Below are 19324 nucleotides of genomic sequence, written 5' to 3'. Positions count from 1 at the left end.
AATTTTTAAAATATATGCAAAAAAAAAAGATAATTTTTTTTAAAATAATGTTCCCGTGTTTAATCCAAGCTTGACTTTTCAAGATGACACTTCCAATTGTTTTTTCGCATAAAGTAAATCATCATAATATTTAATGGGAATTGTAATTGTTCTACATCCTAAAACCAAGAAATGCAACATTTTTGCCCTACTACTTAATTCAAAGAAAAACTAAATTTAGTATAATGATTTTTTCATCACCACTTGAAAGCAAGGAACAAGATTTATAAAATAAAGTAATAAACTATCAAGAACAACTAAAGACTAATTCGACTCATCACAAATTGAAAAAAAAAGAAAGTATCATAAAAAAAAAACAAGTAAATAAAAATCTACATTATTTTTATAAAAATAACACTAATATCAACATAGTTTAGAGAATAAAGTTATTATTTGGGATGAAGACCAAAAAATTAATTTAAAAATACCCCTGATTAAAAAACAACAAAATGTTTACCGTTTTTATTGACATAATCCATAAAATGATAAACTACCGTTTTTATAGTGTTTGCGTATTTTAGTAAATAAAATGAAGCTCGAATATTTACTTAAATAATTTAAAAAACTTATAAATATTTTTTTTTAATAAAAAAGCTTTTCAGGGTTTTATTTAGAAAATTATCATAAAATTAGCGGGAAATCGAACAAAAGAACCAAATCTTGAGATTCAAAAGCTCTCATCAGTCTTGTGCCAAACCCTAAACCCAAACTCTCACCTTTTTGATCGATGGAGAGGATCTACGTCACGGTTAGGGCGAGACCTCTCTCCCCGGAGGACTCCAAGTCCAGTCCATGGCGGATCTCCGGCAACTCCATCGCCATTTCCAACCAATCCAGCAAGTTCGACTTTGGTACCTCTCTCTCCCATTTTCTGATTTTTTTTTTTTTGGTTATGATTTTTATGAAATTGCGTGAATTTGCCGCTTTAGATAGGATTTTTGGGGAGGAATGCAAGACCTTCGAGGTTTATGAGGCCCGGACGAAGGAGATTGTGGCTTCCGCTGTTCGTGGATTCAATGGTATGTTTATGTGTATGATCTAAAGCTTTTTCTTGATGGAATGTGATTGTGGATTCTGGGGCTCATTTTCTTTATGTTTGCGCGTTTTTCTTTCCAACAGGTACAGTTTTTGCATATGGGCAGACTAATAGTGGGAAGACACATACAATGAGAGGTTCTGGTAGTGAACCAGGCATTATCCCTCTTTCTGTGCATGATTTGTTCCAGAGCATACGAGAGGTATCATCCCTTTTGTGTTTTTGTTTTTCCATTTAGCAAAGCACATTTTTTTTTGCTAATGAAACCCAAAACAGTGTGCTTTATTCTTGCTTCAAATGATTTGTGTGAAGAAAATTAGAATTGGTCTGTAAGAGGAAATTTCAGGAGCATCTTGTTGATTTGGTTCCTAGATGATGAAATATTGGTATTTTAATCCTCAGGAATGATTGTTATTTAGATCCTTTCACTGTTTTAGTGATTAGTAAGTATAGTCGTGTTCATTAGTCATTTACTCTCAAATTCTATTTGTAATGACTTCCAACATGTTGTTGAGTGAGACTGGCTCATTTCTATTCATATGCGAGTCTTAACTCTTTGATGGTACTTCTTAGAACTAGAGCATTGCTAGCCAACCATGCTTGACCATGAGCTTTTTTATTGTGTCAGCTTGAGATAGGGAATCAATTTTTAGCATGCATAATTAGCTCTGGCTTGACCCACTTTTCTACATTGATTATGCGTGTTTATATTGTTTCGGGCAGCTCTGAATTTCTGAATGGTAAAAGGAGAACTGTAGAGAAGGGCCAATTACCTCTTAATCTCAAAATGTTCTTCTTCTTCTTCTTCTTCTATTTTTTTTTTTGATAAAAAGAGCTCGAAAGCTGTATTATTAAAAAACTAGAAGCCAAAAAACAAACAGAACAGAAAGAAGAACAAAAGGGAAAAAACTAGAGGAACAAAAGAAAAAGAAGAAAAAAACACAAAGAAGAAAAAACTCTTAAAACGAGAGAGACAAACAAACAAGGAAATTACATTTTGTAATGAAAACCTTGTCAAATTGAACATGAGCAAGCAATGCTCACTAGGAGATCAGTTCGAGTTTATTTCAAGCTTTGTCTGCAATGTTGATCCTGGCTTATTTAACAAATGCGAGTTTTCCCTGACCTTTTGCCTACCTCAACAAAAGGATGCTCATTTAACAACCACAGTAATGATTTATTTTTTTTTGAAAAATGATTACTCGCTATCAATCTTGATTCTGCTGTCAGGAGAAATATTCTTTGTCATATTTTGGTGAGCTGTATAGATTCTCAAGTATGTATTCACATGTTGGAAATGGATTAAACAGTAATTTGACCATATTGCTTGTAAATAGTTCTGTTATTTACTTGTATGCTTCTGCCATAATGTTTTTGTGGTATGCATGATGCTTTACTGTCAAAAGTTTTGCCTCTTGCTTCCTAGGATGCGGGTAGAGAATTTTTAGTGCGCATGTCTTATATGGAAATATATAATGAAGAGATAAATGATTTGCTAGTTCCTGAACATCGAAGGCTCCAAATCCATGAGAGCCTTGAGGTATGATATTCGTAGTCAATTTTATAATTGCTTTATGTGTTTAACCTTGAGTTAAAATTTGAATATTAGTTATTCTATTTTCTTTGTTGAAGAGAGGCATTTATGTGGCTGGGCTAAGAGAGGAAATTGTTACGTCTCCTGAGCAAGTCCTGGATTTCATGGAGTTTGGAGAATGTAAGGCATTTAAAGCAAGCACACACTTCTTTAATATTTCCAAGATTTCTTGATCACATGCCCTTGTGCTCACCGTTATATTTTTTCAATCATACAGCTCATCGTCACATTGGGGAGACCAACATGAACCTCTACAGCAGCAGATCTCATACTATTTTCCGTATGGTATTGCTTCTTTTTTGAATGCCTGTTGTCTTTTAAGCTAGAGTCACTTGTCTTGCATTCATAATTTAATGTGATTGCAGATAGTCGAGAGTCGAGAAAAAGCTGGAGACTCTGATGAAAACAACTCCTGTGATGCCGTTCGCGTATCTGTTCTTGTATGTTAAAATCCATATATATATATATATATATATATATATATGTATATATGTTTCTCCATAATCACTTTTCACTGGAGCAAATTTTCAGATGCTATATTTTATACTGGACATTCTCTTGTACAGAATCTTGTTGATTTAGCTGGTTCAGAGCGTGCTGCCAAGACTGGTGCAGAAGGTGTGCGCTTGAAGGAGGGTTCCCATATCAATAAAAGCTTAATGACACTAGGGACTGTCATAAAAAAACTCAGTGAAGGTGCAGATATCCAAGGGTGAGCTACCGGTCTGTTGTCTAATCATTCTAGACATGTTTATGTTTCATGTGCAATTTCCCATGTTAAGTGTTTGGTACAGGGGTCATGTGCCTTATCGGGACAGCAAACTTACTCGCATTCTGCAACCCGCACTTGGTGGAAATGCCAATACTGCCATCATTTGTAATATTACTCTTGCACAGGTAGTTTACTTGGATCATTCAACAAACCTGGCATTATTCACCTTTCAAAACTGGCTTGTTGCTATATTTATTTGCAACCTTAAATGGGGTGCATGTGTGTGCGTGTTTTTGGGTACTTGAAACTAATGTAGGAATGAGTTAGTTTGTATTGCCTTGCTGCCATTTATCAAAGGTCACTCCTTGCTTATGTGAAGGAGGATTAAGGAGGCATTTATAGTTGATATTTAGTAGATCCATCCCTGCACATAAAGTATGTTATCAAGTATTTTGCAAGGTCCCAAAATCTTATTGTACAAAAAGGACTTCACATTGCTGACTATTTCAAAGGAATAGATGGACCAGGGAGACTTACATTCAGCTCATACATTATCTTTAGTTGGTTTGCATTAGCCTTCAAGCTTGTATTGCAAGTTGTGTCAAATATATAGCTATTAAACATTTGTTGTTAATTGAAATTACAAGTTTGAGCTTGAGTCCTTGTTATCTTCAGAGTGGTTTAAATACATATCCATCTTATGGCATTCAAGCACGAAAATTATTTGGACCCTGAAATTTTGCAACAATCTCCTGAAGCTGTGTGCATGTTATTGTAGTCTACTTTTCTTTCCTGATGTGTTCTGACTTAGATTAGAGCTCTTTCCGGTGAATGAGCTCTTCTTTTGATACAAAGTTTTGTAAAATACTTTGCTTGGTAGGAATCTTTAGTTATTTTGATACTGTCATATTCGTACTAGTTAGAAAATTATTAATTTACTCAATTATTTGGTTGCAGGTTCATACAGATGAGACAAAAAGCAGCCTTCAGTTTGCAAGTAGAGCTTTATGTGTTAAAAATTGTGCACATGTCAATGAGGTTGTCTTTAGATCAGTCACATGCCATCCAATTATGCTATGACTTATTGTTATGCATATGTATCCCACAAATGCTATTTTTCTAATCATGCCATGTGAATTATCCTTACCTACATTTGGCAATGAGACAATTTGTGTTTATTGCACTGTTATGCAAGTTAATTAGAATATGGATCATCCTGTTGTCAGCATGTTCCTACAAGTTATGCTCTTGTCTTTGTTGGCAGATCTTAACTGACGCTGCACTTTTAAAACGTCAAAGAAAAGAAATTGAAGAGCTACGGGCAAAATTACTGGTTTGTTGATTAAAATGTTCAAATTTTAATTCTTTGTTGTCATCAGAAATTTGAAACTACTTTTTATCTTTATTTTTCTTTTTTCTGCACTAGGACTCTCACTCAGAGCACTGGGAGGAAGAAATTCTGAATCTACGGAATACTCTTCTACAGGTCTAATAGTCTGACCGTGTAAAAACTTCCATGTTTGAATGCATTTTGTTGCCTGTGATGACTTATTTTCAAGTTCTAAAATATCTTTTGTCTAGAGCGAACTAGAAAAAGAAAGAATAGTTCTAGAGTTGGAAGAGGAAAAGAAGGCTAAAGCTCAGCGTGAAAGGAGGTTGATGGAACAAGCAAAGAAAATTGCAAACCTTAGTTCAATGGTGTTCTGCTCTGAAAGAGATGAAAAGAGTTCTTGTGCCAATAAGGTAACCTGCTTTCTAATTTCTAGTTTGTATTCAATCGGATGTCAACTAATGGATTATTGCTTAAAGCACTCTTGATGAACATGGTTGTCTATGGCCATATGCAACAAATGTTTATTTACTTAACATATGGTTGACAAGCATTTGCAATCCACATAAAATTGACATGCATGATAGTTTTAGGTTTTTGGCATCTTTTATTTGTGAAGCTTATCTGTTAGAAATGTCAAACAACTCATGTAAGAGTTGCTGAGGCAGTCGCTCTTTAAGTGAGGAATCTCAAGGAGTGTTGGGTAGCAAAAAAAAAAGTCCATTTCAAATAAATAAATAAATAAATACATAAATAAATAAATAGAAGGAAATTTTTATAATAATACTAAGAATAAGGCTTATGTTTGGGAATGATCATTTGGCTTGTTTAAAAAGACTCTTGAACTTCTTTTACTATTAAAAGATCCTCCCACATTTATTATTTTGTAGGTGAAAGTAACCTTGGATGAGTGAAAATGTTGTTAATTTAAGAATTAGTTGTTATATTGGTGAGGTGATGAGGATGAAGTAAATAAGAAAGAAGAATGAATATAAATATCTTCTTTTGGGTTGATTTGACAAATTTAAATATAAATGCATTTACATGATCCATGAAGGGATCATGAATTTTACAAATTGCTTAACCTCTGTGGAATTTATAGTTTGTGTGCTGTTGTCTTTTAGTTAGCAAAACTCACCTCTTTTTGGTGTATCCTTTAGTCATTTAATTTAAATGACTCAGTTAAGGAAATATCTACATTAAGCAAATTCTTTTTGCCATGTACTTAATTAGAAGTTCATTTGATTTGTAACAGCAAATCTGATGCCCTCACATATCTATAGTATTTATTATTGATTTTATTACCTGCATAGTGGTTAAAACTTCCTTTGTTTTGTTTGAACACTACCTTGTGCATGTTTTGCACATTTGAGAGAAAGCAGTTCTTGTTATTTATTGAGTCAAAAGGTCAAATACTTATGTTATTCATGTAGCTGTAAGGACGACTAGGCATTGCTGATACCTTCCAAATCCCCTGAAATGCTTTCCCTCATTCTAAGCCTCAAGTCGTTTTCACAGGAAAATAGGCATACCGGTTACCTTTTGCATAGGTGTGTTGCCAGAATAATTTCACCAATACTGACTAGTTTAAGATGATAAAGTAATATAGTGGCTCATATATAGAGCTATGAAGTATTCCTTCTTCCAGGCAAATGTCTGAGAGAGGATTTATTAGGCTGTAAATCCTATTTATAAGGTTACTCTGGTGTTCATTATGCATTTTAAGGTGCTTTTCTTACTTCCAAATAGTCAGTTCTTGTAGATAACTGTTAAAATGTGCTTTTCTTACTTCTGTCTGAATTTTTATATGTTTTACAGAATAAGAGGCGGGTCACATGGTGTCCAGCTCCATTATCATGGAAAATATTTAATGAGGTTAATGTTTTATCTTGCTTCATTTTCTCATTTAAGTAATAATATATATAATAACTTTTATGTGTTTTGGTAGTTAATGAGGTTGCAAATATATTATTCTTATAGAAGTTTTGTTACCTATGCGATTACTTTTATGTATTTTGGTAGTCATGATGCTTAAGGTTACCCTTGCAAGACTTACAGAAATGTATTTATACATAAAGCATTTGAAATTAAGCCCAAAGTGGAAATGCCAGTTATCCATTTGTGTGTATTGAGCATTTGCTTCTGAGTAGATCTTAAAGCTCTATTTGTTTGATAGCCAAAATGATGGCTCATGTTGCTATCAACTCTTACTCGGAAGCACCTATGAATGTACAAAAGTTCCTGTCTATTGAGGGATAAATTGAACAAGCTTTTGCCTCTTAGCAGATGATCCTTTCTTGTCATTATCAACATACTGTGACTAAGTGGGAGGACAATAAATTTTATGTATTCAAGTGGAGAACTTTATGGTTGACAAAAGGCATTTGAGCTTCATACTCCTTTTTGTTTATCTCGAAATTTCGTACTTTTTTGTGAACAGCCCTTCCAATGTTTTAATCTCAAAAAGCAATTAAAACCATTTAACACCCTCCGCTAAATGATGTAACTTCCAAATTAGCTATCCTCAATTAGTCGAAACGATGAGCAGACTATTACAGAAACCTCTTGATTTAGGATTTTGAACTTACAAACCACAGATGGTTGCTGATTGCTAAATAAAAGGAATGGGTGTTTATGTATGCAATTTCTCCTCTGTGGTCTACTTAATTATTGCTGAAAATATCAATGCAAGATTGTTTTTATGAAGATGCTATATTTTCCCCTTGGTTAGCATATTGTTGGCTTCCTGGAAATATGTATGGAACATTCTACAGGTAAAAGATGCCATCTTAATTTCAAGAAATACTATTTTGCATTCTTGCATAACAAATAATCAATGTGACATAGGGATGCTCAAGTAGTAGCTGTATTTAATTTGCTACCTTAAGTATATATGGTAATGTTCCTTTCCTTAATCTATGAATTTCATTGAACTCTTTGCTTAGTGTAACTTACAAGGTATTCATTGACATCAATTTGGATTCTGCCTTTATAAATATAACCTCTTACAAATTCAGGATTTACCTCCAAATCAGTTGGCTACTGTCAAAATGTGTGTTAGAGATGGGCAAGGCAAAGACCTACCACCTCCTTTTGAAGAGCTAATGCAACAGGATGAAGTTTCAATTGAAGACCAATATAGTGATCACTACTTATCTGATAAAGAGAATAATGCTGACTTGGACTTTTCTCTTCCTGATGCGCGTGCCTTATTGCATGTTACAAGCAGGAGAAAATTTCAGAGCACTAGGATTTGCTTGCCTTCGGTGTGTACAACCTTTCTCCTCACTTCACTCATTTTAGCTGGGAAGAGTAGTGATAAAATGTCATCTACTTGTCAGGAAATTGATGAATTAGCAGAGCAGCATGTTGGAAATGAATGTCAAACTTTGGAAGCTGAAATCCAGGTTTCTGTTCCCATTTATTGCTTTATTGGTGAAGTTAGCCTCCATTTTCCAACTGGCATGTTGTTTTTATCTAGGGTCAAGAAAATGATGTTGAAGTTCATAGACTAGAAAGCAAGTTAATGGAACTGGAGTCTACTCCCAGCATGGCAAGCTCTCGTCCTATCTATCAACAAAGTGAAGGTGCATCTTGTGGGCATGCAAGCTTAAGCGCAAGGGAATCAGAAGCTATCCTTGTGATTAAACAACTCCAAGATCAGGTCCTCTACTTGTGTTATTTCTTTGTAGAGTGCATTGATTCTTCTATTATATTTTTGCTTTACATCACAACATGTGTATTATTTATTTCCTGCAGATTAAACAATTAGAGTTGGAGAAGACTTGCATACAGAGTAATTTGGATAATGTTGTTGAGCTGACAACCAAACAAAATGATTCGTTTAGGAAAAAATATGAACAGGTGCTGTCCAATTCTTTATATGAAAACATTTTTGCCTTAAGGGCTTGAATTATGTCAATATCATGTGATCTAAAACTTTCTAATGCCAATTATGATTCAAAACTCAAGGCTGCTCAGTTCCAGCAACATGTTTTCAACTAATAGCCCCTCATTTATCCCATAAGTGGTAGGACTGCGCTCATGAGTGCACACACCCACACAAGTGTGCGTGTGCTTTTAGAAAATAGTCAATGTAGCTTAAAGCATACCAACTCGTACATAGATTTCAGTCTCAACTTGTTAGGTTATGGTTTTGTTATTATGATCACATAGCTTCTTGGTGCACATATTTGTATGGATGCAATACTATAAAATTTGCATACGGGCCACTTTTTTCTTTCTTATCTGTTAAAGCACCAACACTTTATGAACTCATGACTTCCCCCTAACATTTGCATTAGTTGTTGACATCATTGAGCATGATTCGCAACCTTTATTTTTAATGATCTCCTATTTTCTAAATTTTATTTTCTTAAATTTCTTAAAAGATCGGTGCACTATCAGATATCTCCCATGGATTCTGTGGTATTAGTTTACTATATAATGATGGTATACTTAATAAACATTGACATTTCTATTTCTTTCTTGCTGCAGCTTCATCAAGAGGTTCTAAGTGCGCATGATGAAGATAAGCTTGCTCATGAAAAATCTTACTCACATCCTAGCAGAACTTTTGATGAGGTTCTAATTCATCTTTCAAATTATAAGCATGATTGTTATGTTTGCATTTTTCCATTGATTTGTGACTAGCTTTGCTGAATTTGTGAATAACTAGTTTGAGATCTGTGCACTGACCATAACTATTTCCAGTTTTCTTTCCAAATGAAAACATATTCTTATCATTTTTCAGGTTCTTGAGTTAGACTTTTCTTCTAAGTTGTCTATTCAAATCCAAGGAGTAGCATTGGAGATTGATAATTCACGAGAAGTTGTGGGCACTCTTTCTTGTGTCCTGGAAGACTATGCCAAGAATTTCTCCATCCTTTCAGAAAGTTTACTGGTAATATGTGCATCTAAATGCAATAGCATATCTCCTTTTTTATTTGAAATATCAACATGTTGGTTGAGTTGTTTTCATTGTTTAATAATATGCATAATCTTTTACATTTTAACATTCAAAGTCTTTACCTTTTCCTGGCATCTAATGCCCTTGTTTATATATATATATATATATGTATTTGTGTGTGTGCATGCATGCACACACGTGTTTGTGGAAAAGCTAGCATCTAATTGTCATTTCACTATTAGTTTAGAGTAGTAGGTCAGTCGGTACATGCCGAGATATAGGCCTGTCTAGAATTACTAAATTGTATATGCTCATAGTTCTCTTGATTTTCTGTGGCTTATATAGCTTGATTTAGATTGTAGCAAGATTAATCTAGGTGGCCCTCTTTGACCACATGTTGTGGTTAATTCAGTTCAATCCTTGTAATGCCTGCCCTTGCACTGGCCTTACCTATTGACATCGTTTGTTTTTGTTTCTTGTTAGTGTTAGATGCAGATTAAACACATTACCTTGGCTTGATTCAACCTAAAAACTTAAATAGATAGGATGAGAGACCCAGGATTATTACATCCAATTTTACTAACTCAACTGATATGAGACTATTTATTACTCTAGCTACTGTCTCTAAATAATGATACAAAAAGCTGAATTAAGGAGGTCTGGTTGTTATATCACTTCACATAAGTTTAATAAGTGGAGAAAAAAAAGTCTAGATTCTAGGGTGTAAATAATATATACATGAGTCAAGTGCTATTTTGGAAGAAATAAATAATGATTTAAGGAGCTGTTGAAGAATTAATCTTTCTTGCTTTGTAGATATTAGATCGAGTCATCCTTATTTAGACATAATTAAGATGAGGAATTAAGAAATGGTATCGCTGACTTCATGTGTTGTCACATTTACAAGATCTCTTTCAAAAGATATAAACGAGGAACTTATGACCTTTTTTTTGTGGTTTATAATGTGATTTCCAGCTAGAGTAAGTTTCTTCCACATGCAAGAAAATCTTAGTTAGCCTCTTTGAATTTTGGAACTTCAGTTTATGATAGGCTATGCAGCTGGAAATAGTAATCTAATTTTCTGCCTGATCTAGGAAAAATTTCAGTATCACAATGCTATGATTTTGTTTCAAAATAAATGCAGGATAACTTGTTTTACTAATATCAGATCAATTTATGATCATGATCATCCCTCAGTATGACTTGAAACATTCTCATATTCTATGTTTCTGTAAAAAATACAATGAAGCATTTCACTTTTTTGCGCTGCAAACTTGCATGTTGTAATGTAATTTTGTGGATTGGTTTCATGCAGTGCGTATGATTTAACTATAACACTCAGTTTGTTGTTACTTCCTAACAGAAACCTTTTGGTTATTTTAAAAATTAGATATCCTTGACTCTATGCTTTGCCGTCTATGCTTATTAAATTGGTTAATCAGTGTCATCGGATGGTTTTTCTTTTCTTTTCTTTTTTTCACACCAGCTGTTATTCATTATTCTTCCTTTGGGGACATAATTGATACATTCTTTCTATTAAATCTCTATATGGGCTGTTTGTGGTATTTTTGTTTGTTAGTTTGCAGATTAAAATTTCTCAGTTTGATAAAGTCACTAATTTGCTAAGGTCAATTGTGATATTTATGCATGATACGTTATGTGCCGACAAACACATGATAGAATCAACACCATTAAATTATTAATCTGGGTGTCTCACTGTATTTTAGCCTGAATCTTTAATATGCATATGTTCAAAATTTTCCATTTTCTTAGGAACTCAAGTCAATTGCACATCAAGAAATGGAGCGATTCAAGCCAATCATTGGTGGTCACAGTCAAATAAACAGTTTTATGAAACAGAAAATCAATGAATTGGAGTTAGAAAAGGTATACTTGGATCCATATAGTTCAAAATGTGTTATTCACTCATTCATTTATGTCCGCATACTGCAGAATCTTGCACACAATCAATTGAGTGGCTATCACCAGCAAATTCATAAGTTAACATCTGACCTAGCTAATTGTGAGAAGATCCTGATGGTTAGGCAATTCCAATGATGACTATTCTGTTCTCTTTAGTTGCCTGTATTATTTCATATTTCCAGAATTGTGGCAGGAGAAAGATTTACAACATGAACTTGAGAAGGATGACCTCCTTTCTCAAATTCTCAGTCTGCAGAAAGAAGTTTCACAGTTGTCAAATTCTTCTTTGGCAAGGGAAAAAGAGACTCTCAGAAAGGATCTCGATAAAACAAAACTAAAATTGAAGGATACAGAATCCAAACTGAAGAATACCATTCAGGAGAAAATAAAGCTTGAGGTTGTCTTTATTAAGAGTTTAATTTTTGCAATCAACCTCCTTTTTTCTGGTAAATTGTTAACCCATGTCCTTCTGAAAACTTCCATTCAGGGTGAGCGAGCACAGGCCGAACGGGAGATAAAGCGTTTGCATGGTCAAAGGGCTCTTCTTGAGCGTGATATATTGAAGCGTGACTCACTAATTGATAAGCGCCGGGAATCAAAAACTTCTGATCTTGTCAAGGCAAAGGGTTTTACCAGTACAATAGAGCAAACTCTCCAGGTTTAATCAATTTTGATAAACTTTATACAGCAATTTTGTCTTTTTCTTTTTTATGATAAATGTAAATACCTACATAACATGAATCAGATATGGTTCTGATCTCAGTAGCTTTTGCTTCTTGAAATTGGCACACTTGCTAAACTATCAAACAAATTCTGCAAATCCTCTTCCATAACCTTCCCATGGCATGATCTCAGATGTTTGAACTTTTTGAAAACAAATGCTATCTCTAGTTCTCTCTCCATAGAAAATATAGTGAGAAACTAGCACATACCTCTATTTTGTACTGCCATACAAGTTATGGAAATTAGTTTACAAGCCACGATTCATGTGTTATTCTAGTCAAATTTTTTAATGATGAACTAAACTTACCAATGGTACCTAGAAGCACGAGATTATAGATGGTATGTTACAATTTAGACCCAGGTTTGACATGTAGGTACCAAGTAATTTTGGAGCGCATGTTGAATGAGTAAGCTATTCTCCTGTGTAGATGGTGACCTTTAGAGCCTTTCTTATTAGCTTGCTAAATTTTTTTGTAGATATGAGCTGTGTATTTGTTCTATTTCTGGTAGCTGTCAGAGGGTACATGATTTTGCATTTGCATATTCTGTCCATACTCATTTCCTGATACTCCCATGTTTGTCCGACTTTGTAGTTTTTCTTTATTCTGGCACATGCATCACGATTAGTATCTTGTCAAGCACCTAATTTTTAGTCAAAGCTCCTTTTTGATAGAAAACAAACGTGAGAAATTTTCTTTTTACCTTTCTGAATGGTTCAATTTAATGTTGTTTGTAAAGGATGAGTATCAGAAGCTTGAAGTACATGCATTTGAAATGGAAGCTAAACTTGCTTCCTTGAACGAGGCTTTGGCAGCTGCAATAGAAGAGAAGCATGAAGCATTTTCAAGGAGTGAAATTTTAGATTCAGAGTTGGAAGCTGTATCTAGCAAGTTGGAATCAGCAAACGATGAAATAGAATCATTACAAGATGATGTGACAAGGATGGTATAATGTTACTCCTGCCATTACTTTACTATATATTTTTTTTCCTTATGACATGACTTGAAGACTCTCTTCTCTTAGGATATTCATTTGTGATTTCCTTTTCTTGCATGCCTTTGTTTTGCAGAAAAAGAAGTTAGAAGAGTCAGAATCACTTCGTAAAGAATTAGAAGTTTCTCTTGGTTTGCTATCCAGAGAAAAAGAAGAAATGGGATTGGTAATTTGTGATTAACTGCAGTTACAAATAACCCTCTGGTTGCCTCTTTTTCACGAGCAAAGCTATTTATTCGTTCTTGTTTTGTTTGATATCCAGCAACTTACAGATGCTCTTCTAGAAGTGGAGGCAGAAAAGTCAACATGGCCATTGAAGGAGAAAGCACTCTCAGAGTCCAATGAGCGGGTGAAGATGTTGGATGATGAGATTTTTAAAATATCAAAAGATTTATTAGAGGTATTGCTCTCATTATTTGTACTTTTTTCTCTTTTTCTTGCATTTCCATGTGAGTTCCCTTGATGATTCCCCTAACTACAGACTTCACTGCCATATGATTATAAGAAGAAAATGTTTCTGATTTCAGCTATGCCCTCTATTAACTATTCCATAGCCACGTAAAGTTCTCCAAATATATGCACTCATAAGCTTGCAGATCATGTTGGTGTTTTATTTATTTTACCTAACGCCATTTGTCCTGATTTCTTCAGCAATCATTTGATTGTGGATTTGGTTTCTGAGATAAGACTTTACATTTTGTACAATGAATTCTATAATGAGTTTCATCGATGGCATCTCATGAGTCATGACATGAAAAGATCTCCTCTTTCCATTTTTGTCCATGAATTTCTCTGTTTCTTATTTATAGAGGGTAATGACTTAGAAGGTTTATAATATTTTGTTGTTGTGTGTTTAACTTATTACAGGGAGGGGATTTTAGGCTAGTTGGGGAATGATCATTTTCTGCATTACTGTGAATATATCTATTGTGCTGAAACTCACAGCCAAGGGCATCATTTGACTCCTCGATACCATTTTATGTGTTATTTATGTTCCATTGACTCTATCTTTCTCAGGAATAAAGTATGTTACTAGATTTACAAGTCAAATCAGTCATTACTGCTACAGTGCTATGCAATTTACTTGCTCTATATTGAACTTGTCTGTGTTCTAGGCTGTGATGAATGCATTGGATGACTTGGTTGATATGTTGTAGGTTTTGTGGCGGTATATCTTTTTTCTTTGGAAAAAGTAAGACGACAAGCTTGTTAATAATGCAAGTAAAAGATAAATAACAAGTCGTTATCACGAACAATCCATATCAATAGTTACAAACTGGTTGAATGACATAAATTTACCGCAAACTATGAAGGATCTTTCATAAACAGTAAACAGTAATCCAACTCAAATGTCTTCACCTTTTCTGGGCTGACATAATCAAATTATGTTACTCACATATAATTTGCTTCTCTGTTTTTTTCCCCAAGTTTGTAGTTCAAGTTTTTACCCCAGAACAGGGTAATCCAACATTTTTTTTAAAAAATTTTTTTGCATTTGTTGCATCAGTGGAATTTTTTCTCACAATGACATGTACCAGGTGAAATGCCAACTGGAGTCTTGTAAGGAACAATGCACCATCCTGACAGAAAAGTTGACCGTATCTGAGGAAAATATGGCACTTGAGAAAGAGAACAAGTTAGTTTAATTCTTTCCCCTTCTTTGGCAAATGCAACTACAATAATCCGATATAATTGCCTCATAAAGAATAATGTGTCATATGGTTTTGGTACTTCTTTATTATTTTTCTTCCTGTTTTCTGGAGCCTGCATTGTTTTTTTAGATGTCAACCTTCTAGATTTTGTTGTGTTCGACAGTGCGTTATTGACTTCAGAGATTGTGAAGTTAAAGAATGAGCTTAACCAATTGTTAGTTGAGAAACTTGAATGTGCAGATGTAAGTGCTTTTGATATGTCATTGCTTGCTCACGTCAATTTAGCAAGTCTTAGTTTCTTGGTGATGATGACTGCAGTTGAAGTCAAAATTTGAGGATCTCTCATCTGAACATCATCATGCTTGTGAAGAAATGAATAAACTGCAAGAAAAGCTGGCCATCCTTGCCAAAGAAAGAGATAAACTTCAAGTTGATGTCAAAGAGATGGGCATAGGACCAGATATTTTAAATGACTACCAGGTCTCATTCTTCTTAACAAAATGATAATTTTGCAATATTTTACATATCCTCAAGTTTATGAAACTTCGGACTTACATGCTGTCCTGTATAGAATTTTAAGAATCAAAACCTTGCATTATCAAGCGAGAGAGATAATGTACTGTCTCGAAATCTAGAGCTGGAATCTGCCAAGGCTGAAGCTGAAATTCTTAAGAGAGACTACGAGAACATGGTAATGTTATTAAACTTCAATGTCACCTTGCAATTCTTGACATGTCCTCTGAAAAATCAGATTCTTGTTATCTTACAGTTATCCGAAGCCAGAAATGAGCTGGTGGAAGTGAAAATCAGGATGCATGATGTAAGTGTCAACAACTTTATTTATGCTGTGTGTTAGGCTCATATAAATTTTCCAATTAAGATCGTGGATCGGCATTATAGCCTTTTAATCCAGTTGTTTTGTCTTGCACCAAATGGGGGTAAAAAAGGTTAATTCATACAAAAGAGCTCTCAATTGAAGGCTCTAATCAATCTTTTGTTTGTCAAGTCTTGTTGGATAACATAAAATTTTCTGCGAAGTTTCTCAAATTGATAGTTAGGCACATCTTATGAATTTTCTTCTTCTATAATGTGCCCAAGAATTTCAAGTTGTCTAGCAATGTTTATGTCACTTAATTTATATATTCAGGAAGAGTTGAACAACAACAAAGAGACGACAAAGCTCAGAATGCGGCTTCGATCCATGCAATCAAAATTGGACATGTTCCGCGGCAGGTACAGAGATCTAGTAGATGAGAATGGACTTATGAACAGGAAATTTGAAGAAGCATCTTCCAAACTTAAGGAGCAATTAGGCTGCTATGGAGTCGAGATACTTCGCCTGAAGAAACAACTATCAATGAAAGAATAAACAGGTATTATCCTTACTCCTTGACTTTTTGTCTACTCATAATTGTTCTATCTTTCAAGAATTATCAGCTCATTCCCTGTTTTGCTTTCTGTTAAGGTTGTTCAGTTATGGTTCCGGACGAAGAAATCATGCACATTAGGGAATGTTAAGTAATACCATGGTGTGTAATGGTGTGATCATGTCAACAAGGCTGAAACCAGAATGATTCTTGTATAGACTTCATCTTTTAGTTCCTCTTAAGGCTATAAATGTATTTGTTTCTTTTTGTATTTGTCTGTATTTCTGTGTTATTCTGTTCATTCATGTTTCATGTTGTTTGATGAGGAAGCATCCAAGTGCAAGCTATAATTGGACCACCAACCTCAACACAAGTTGAGTTTGTGATTGAGCTTGGAAAATGGAAGAAACAAAGAATTGGATTTTGGACACCAACCAATTAATTTTGTGAGGAATTGAATTCAAATAACATTACTTTTGCTTTTCTTTTTTTTTTTAATTATAATTCTCAGATATTACATTGTGTTTGATGGATTATGTTATTTAAGGTTGAGAAAGTTAAAGAATATTTTGGTTAATAAGATAAAATAAAATCAATATTTTCTTTTGTCTTGTAAAAACATTTTTTTTTTTTTTGGGAAGTTCAGACCAGTGCTTATTTTTATTTGGTTATATTTATGTGAGAAACCAATTTAAACACCCTCAAATTGCTTATAAATTATTGTAATATAAATTTTGGTAATATAAAATAAATATTTTTGGATGGAAAAAATATAATTTAAAATACCCTTAAATTGTTGGAATTTGTATTTAATTGATTGTTTAAAACTATCACCGTAAGTTTAGCATTTCATTGGTTTTTACATAAGAATAACCTAAAAAGCCCCAAAAATATTCATGGGTATATATAACCTAACGCATGTCTAATGAAAACATTTGAAACATATATAATGACCATATGATCTGTTAGCATCGGATCCTGAAGGCACAAGTGTGTTAAGAGAGTAACTTATTCACTTTACAAAAAAGACAATATATATATATATATATATATATATATTTGCAATCTTCTACTATTTTTTGCATTCACGCATAAATAATAATATGGTCTCAACTACAAATTAAAGTTTTGATATTAAAATCTCTTCAAATGATGAAAAAAATTGCAAATAAAGAAATCGAAAGAATAAGATACTCAAAATATTTAATCAGTTAAATGACTATTGTGCCATTTAGGTGGAGTATAAACATCTTTTAGAAGAAGTATCTTAAATATCTTATCTTTCATGTGGTAGAACTCAAGATCTTTATATTGGATGCAGTTCGATTTGAGTTTTAGAGGGTTCACCCTGACCCTCTTTAATTTTTTCTTTCTTCTACTTTCCCTTTTGAACCCTCGTTCCAAACAGACTATAAATACGCATGCATTTATATAAGATATTTTACCAACATTTGTCTGCCTAATGACCGATATATAGCATTTTTTTTTTTGGGGAAAGAGCTCAGAGAGCTGATTTTATTGATAAGAAAAAAGGTTTTACATTGTTTAAGGATTACAAGCCCAAATCAAAAGAACAGACAAGATAAAATACAGCTGAAAAAGAAAGAAAACTAGAAATAAAAACCATTTACAGAGAATGTTTTCATGACCCATCTAGGTAGGTCTCGGCCAGAATGAAAGAGGCAGAGAGAGTGATTGTTGCTACCAGTAGTGGCCAGAGCTGAAGCTGGTAAAATCCAATTGGCTGGGATATCAACAAGAGAAGGATTACCCGCAATGTGAAGGAGATGAGAGATTTCAGATAAAGCTGGAGCATGTCTCCAAGTTGTAGGAAAGCAACCATCATTCAAGGCAATGGAAATTGCAGGGTTGCAGTGGAGAATATGACTAATATCCATTTGTCTGTCAATAGCCGAGCGAACAGCCAGACCAAAAGCAAGAATGCCGGCTTCAAAATGAGACTCTGCCAAGAAAGAACAGTTTCCTGCACACGAGATAATATGATCATGATTTGAAACAAAAAAACCCAACTTACCAATCAAGGTGCTGGCATTCCAGCCTTGAGCAAAGAAGAGGAATAATCCATTGCTGTGGGAGAAATTGTTTAGAAGAAGCTTGCGACCCAAAAGAGAAGAGTTCTCCTGCATAAAATCCTTAACATGGGCGACAGCTAATAATACAATGTTAGAGAAATTGGGACTGAGGTTATTGAATATGGCATCACAACGAGCTTTCCATAAATACCAAATACTAGCAGCAATAACAGATATAGCAAAAGTAGAAAGATTATAATCAACAATCCAACAGCTAGTAGAAATAGTATCAGGGAAAGAAAATAAAATGCCCATGTTATTGGAAACTATATGCCAGACCAGCTGAGCACAACGACAATCAAGAAATAAGTGATCAATAGATTCATTTTCAACATTGCAGAAAACACATAAGGTGCTAGGGCTAATGTTGATGCTATTAAGGAAATCAGTCGTAGAAATTTTACCATACAGCATAAGCCAAATAAAGTGTTTTACTCTAGGAGCAACATGAAGCTTCCACAGTTTTTTCCAGCCAGACCATTCTAGATTCAAAGTAGAGTTATAATTTAAATGATTATATATAGCTGAAGAAATTTTAACATTAGAAGTATGAGGAAACCAAACCCAGTAATTGTTTCCTTCAAAATCATAAGCACAAATACAAGGAACCAAAGAGCCTAAAAGATCTCCAAACAAAAAATTAAGCTGGTTATGGTTCCACTGATTTAAAATCAGAAGATCAGGCAAACTAATGGAGTTAAAATCATTATTAATATTCAGAAAAGTAGGCTTGAATGCAATAGGGATATCAAAAAGCCAAGGATCAAATAAAAAGGAAGTTTGATTAGGATTAAAGGATTTGATCCATAAGTTTTGTTTGAGAATCTTGGCATTGCGGCAAATACCTCTGAAAATCCAAGAACACTTAGCGGGGATAGGATCGAGTCAAAAAAATTTAATCTACCATACTTCATACGAGCAATGTTAACCCAAAAAGATATTTTTCCGAAAGT

The 19324-nt window shown here is 34.0% G+C and overlaps 1 protein-coding gene across 3 annotated transcripts; it reads left to right on the top strand.

Annotated features, from left to right (window-relative positions):
- Window positions 1–737: 737 nt before the first annotated feature.
- LOC120282459 (kinesin-like protein KIN-7I) lies at window positions 738–16776 on the top strand. 3 transcript variants are annotated; one of them, XM_039289299.1, is made up of 34 exons: window positions 738–879; window positions 969–1058; window positions 1159–1277; window positions 2502–2615; window positions 2708–2789; window positions 2887–2954; window positions 3035–3109; window positions 3236–3381; window positions 3464–3566; window positions 4339–4419; window positions 4646–4714; window positions 4808–4867; window positions 4963–5124; window positions 6530–6586; window positions 7729–7977; window positions 8053–8118; window positions 8193–8375; window positions 8471–8575; window positions 9209–9295; window positions 9465–9614; window positions 11394–11507; window positions 11574–11660; window positions 11737–11940; window positions 12031–12201; window positions 13005–13211; window positions 13336–13425; window positions 13522–13659; window positions 14798–14895; window positions 15075–15153; window positions 15230–15391; window positions 15483–15602; window positions 15681–15731; window positions 16059–16284; window positions 16377–16776. In XM_039289299.1, exons 3-33 carry the CDS (start codon window positions 1206–1208, stop codon window positions 16278–16280), a joined length of 3672 nt encoding a protein of 1223 aa, XP_039145233.1. In that variant the 5' UTR covers window positions 738–879; window positions 969–1058; window positions 1159–1205; the 3' UTR covers window positions 16281–16284; window positions 16377–16776. The 3 variants fall into 3 exon arrangements, with proteins under 3 accessions (XP_039145233.1, XP_039145226.1, XP_039145217.1); XM_039289292.1 differs by having other exon boundaries at window positions 738–890; window positions 16386–16776; XM_039289283.1 differs by having other exon boundaries at window positions 738–890.
- The last annotated feature ends 2548 nt before the right edge of the window (window positions 16777–19324 follow it).

This window comes from Dioscorea cayenensis, chromosome 3, assembly GCF_009730915.1.
Source record: "Dioscorea cayenensis subsp. rotundata cultivar TDr96_F1 chromosome 3, TDr96_F1_v2_PseudoChromosome.rev07_lg8_w22 25.fasta, whole genome shotgun sequence".
In the NCBI taxonomy this organism is placed as follows: Eukaryota; Viridiplantae; Streptophyta; class Magnoliopsida; order Dioscoreales; family Dioscoreaceae; genus Dioscorea; species Dioscorea cayenensis.
The sequence above is the reverse complement of the archived record's forward strand: the minus strand, read 5'-3'. Positions and strand labels throughout refer to the sequence as shown.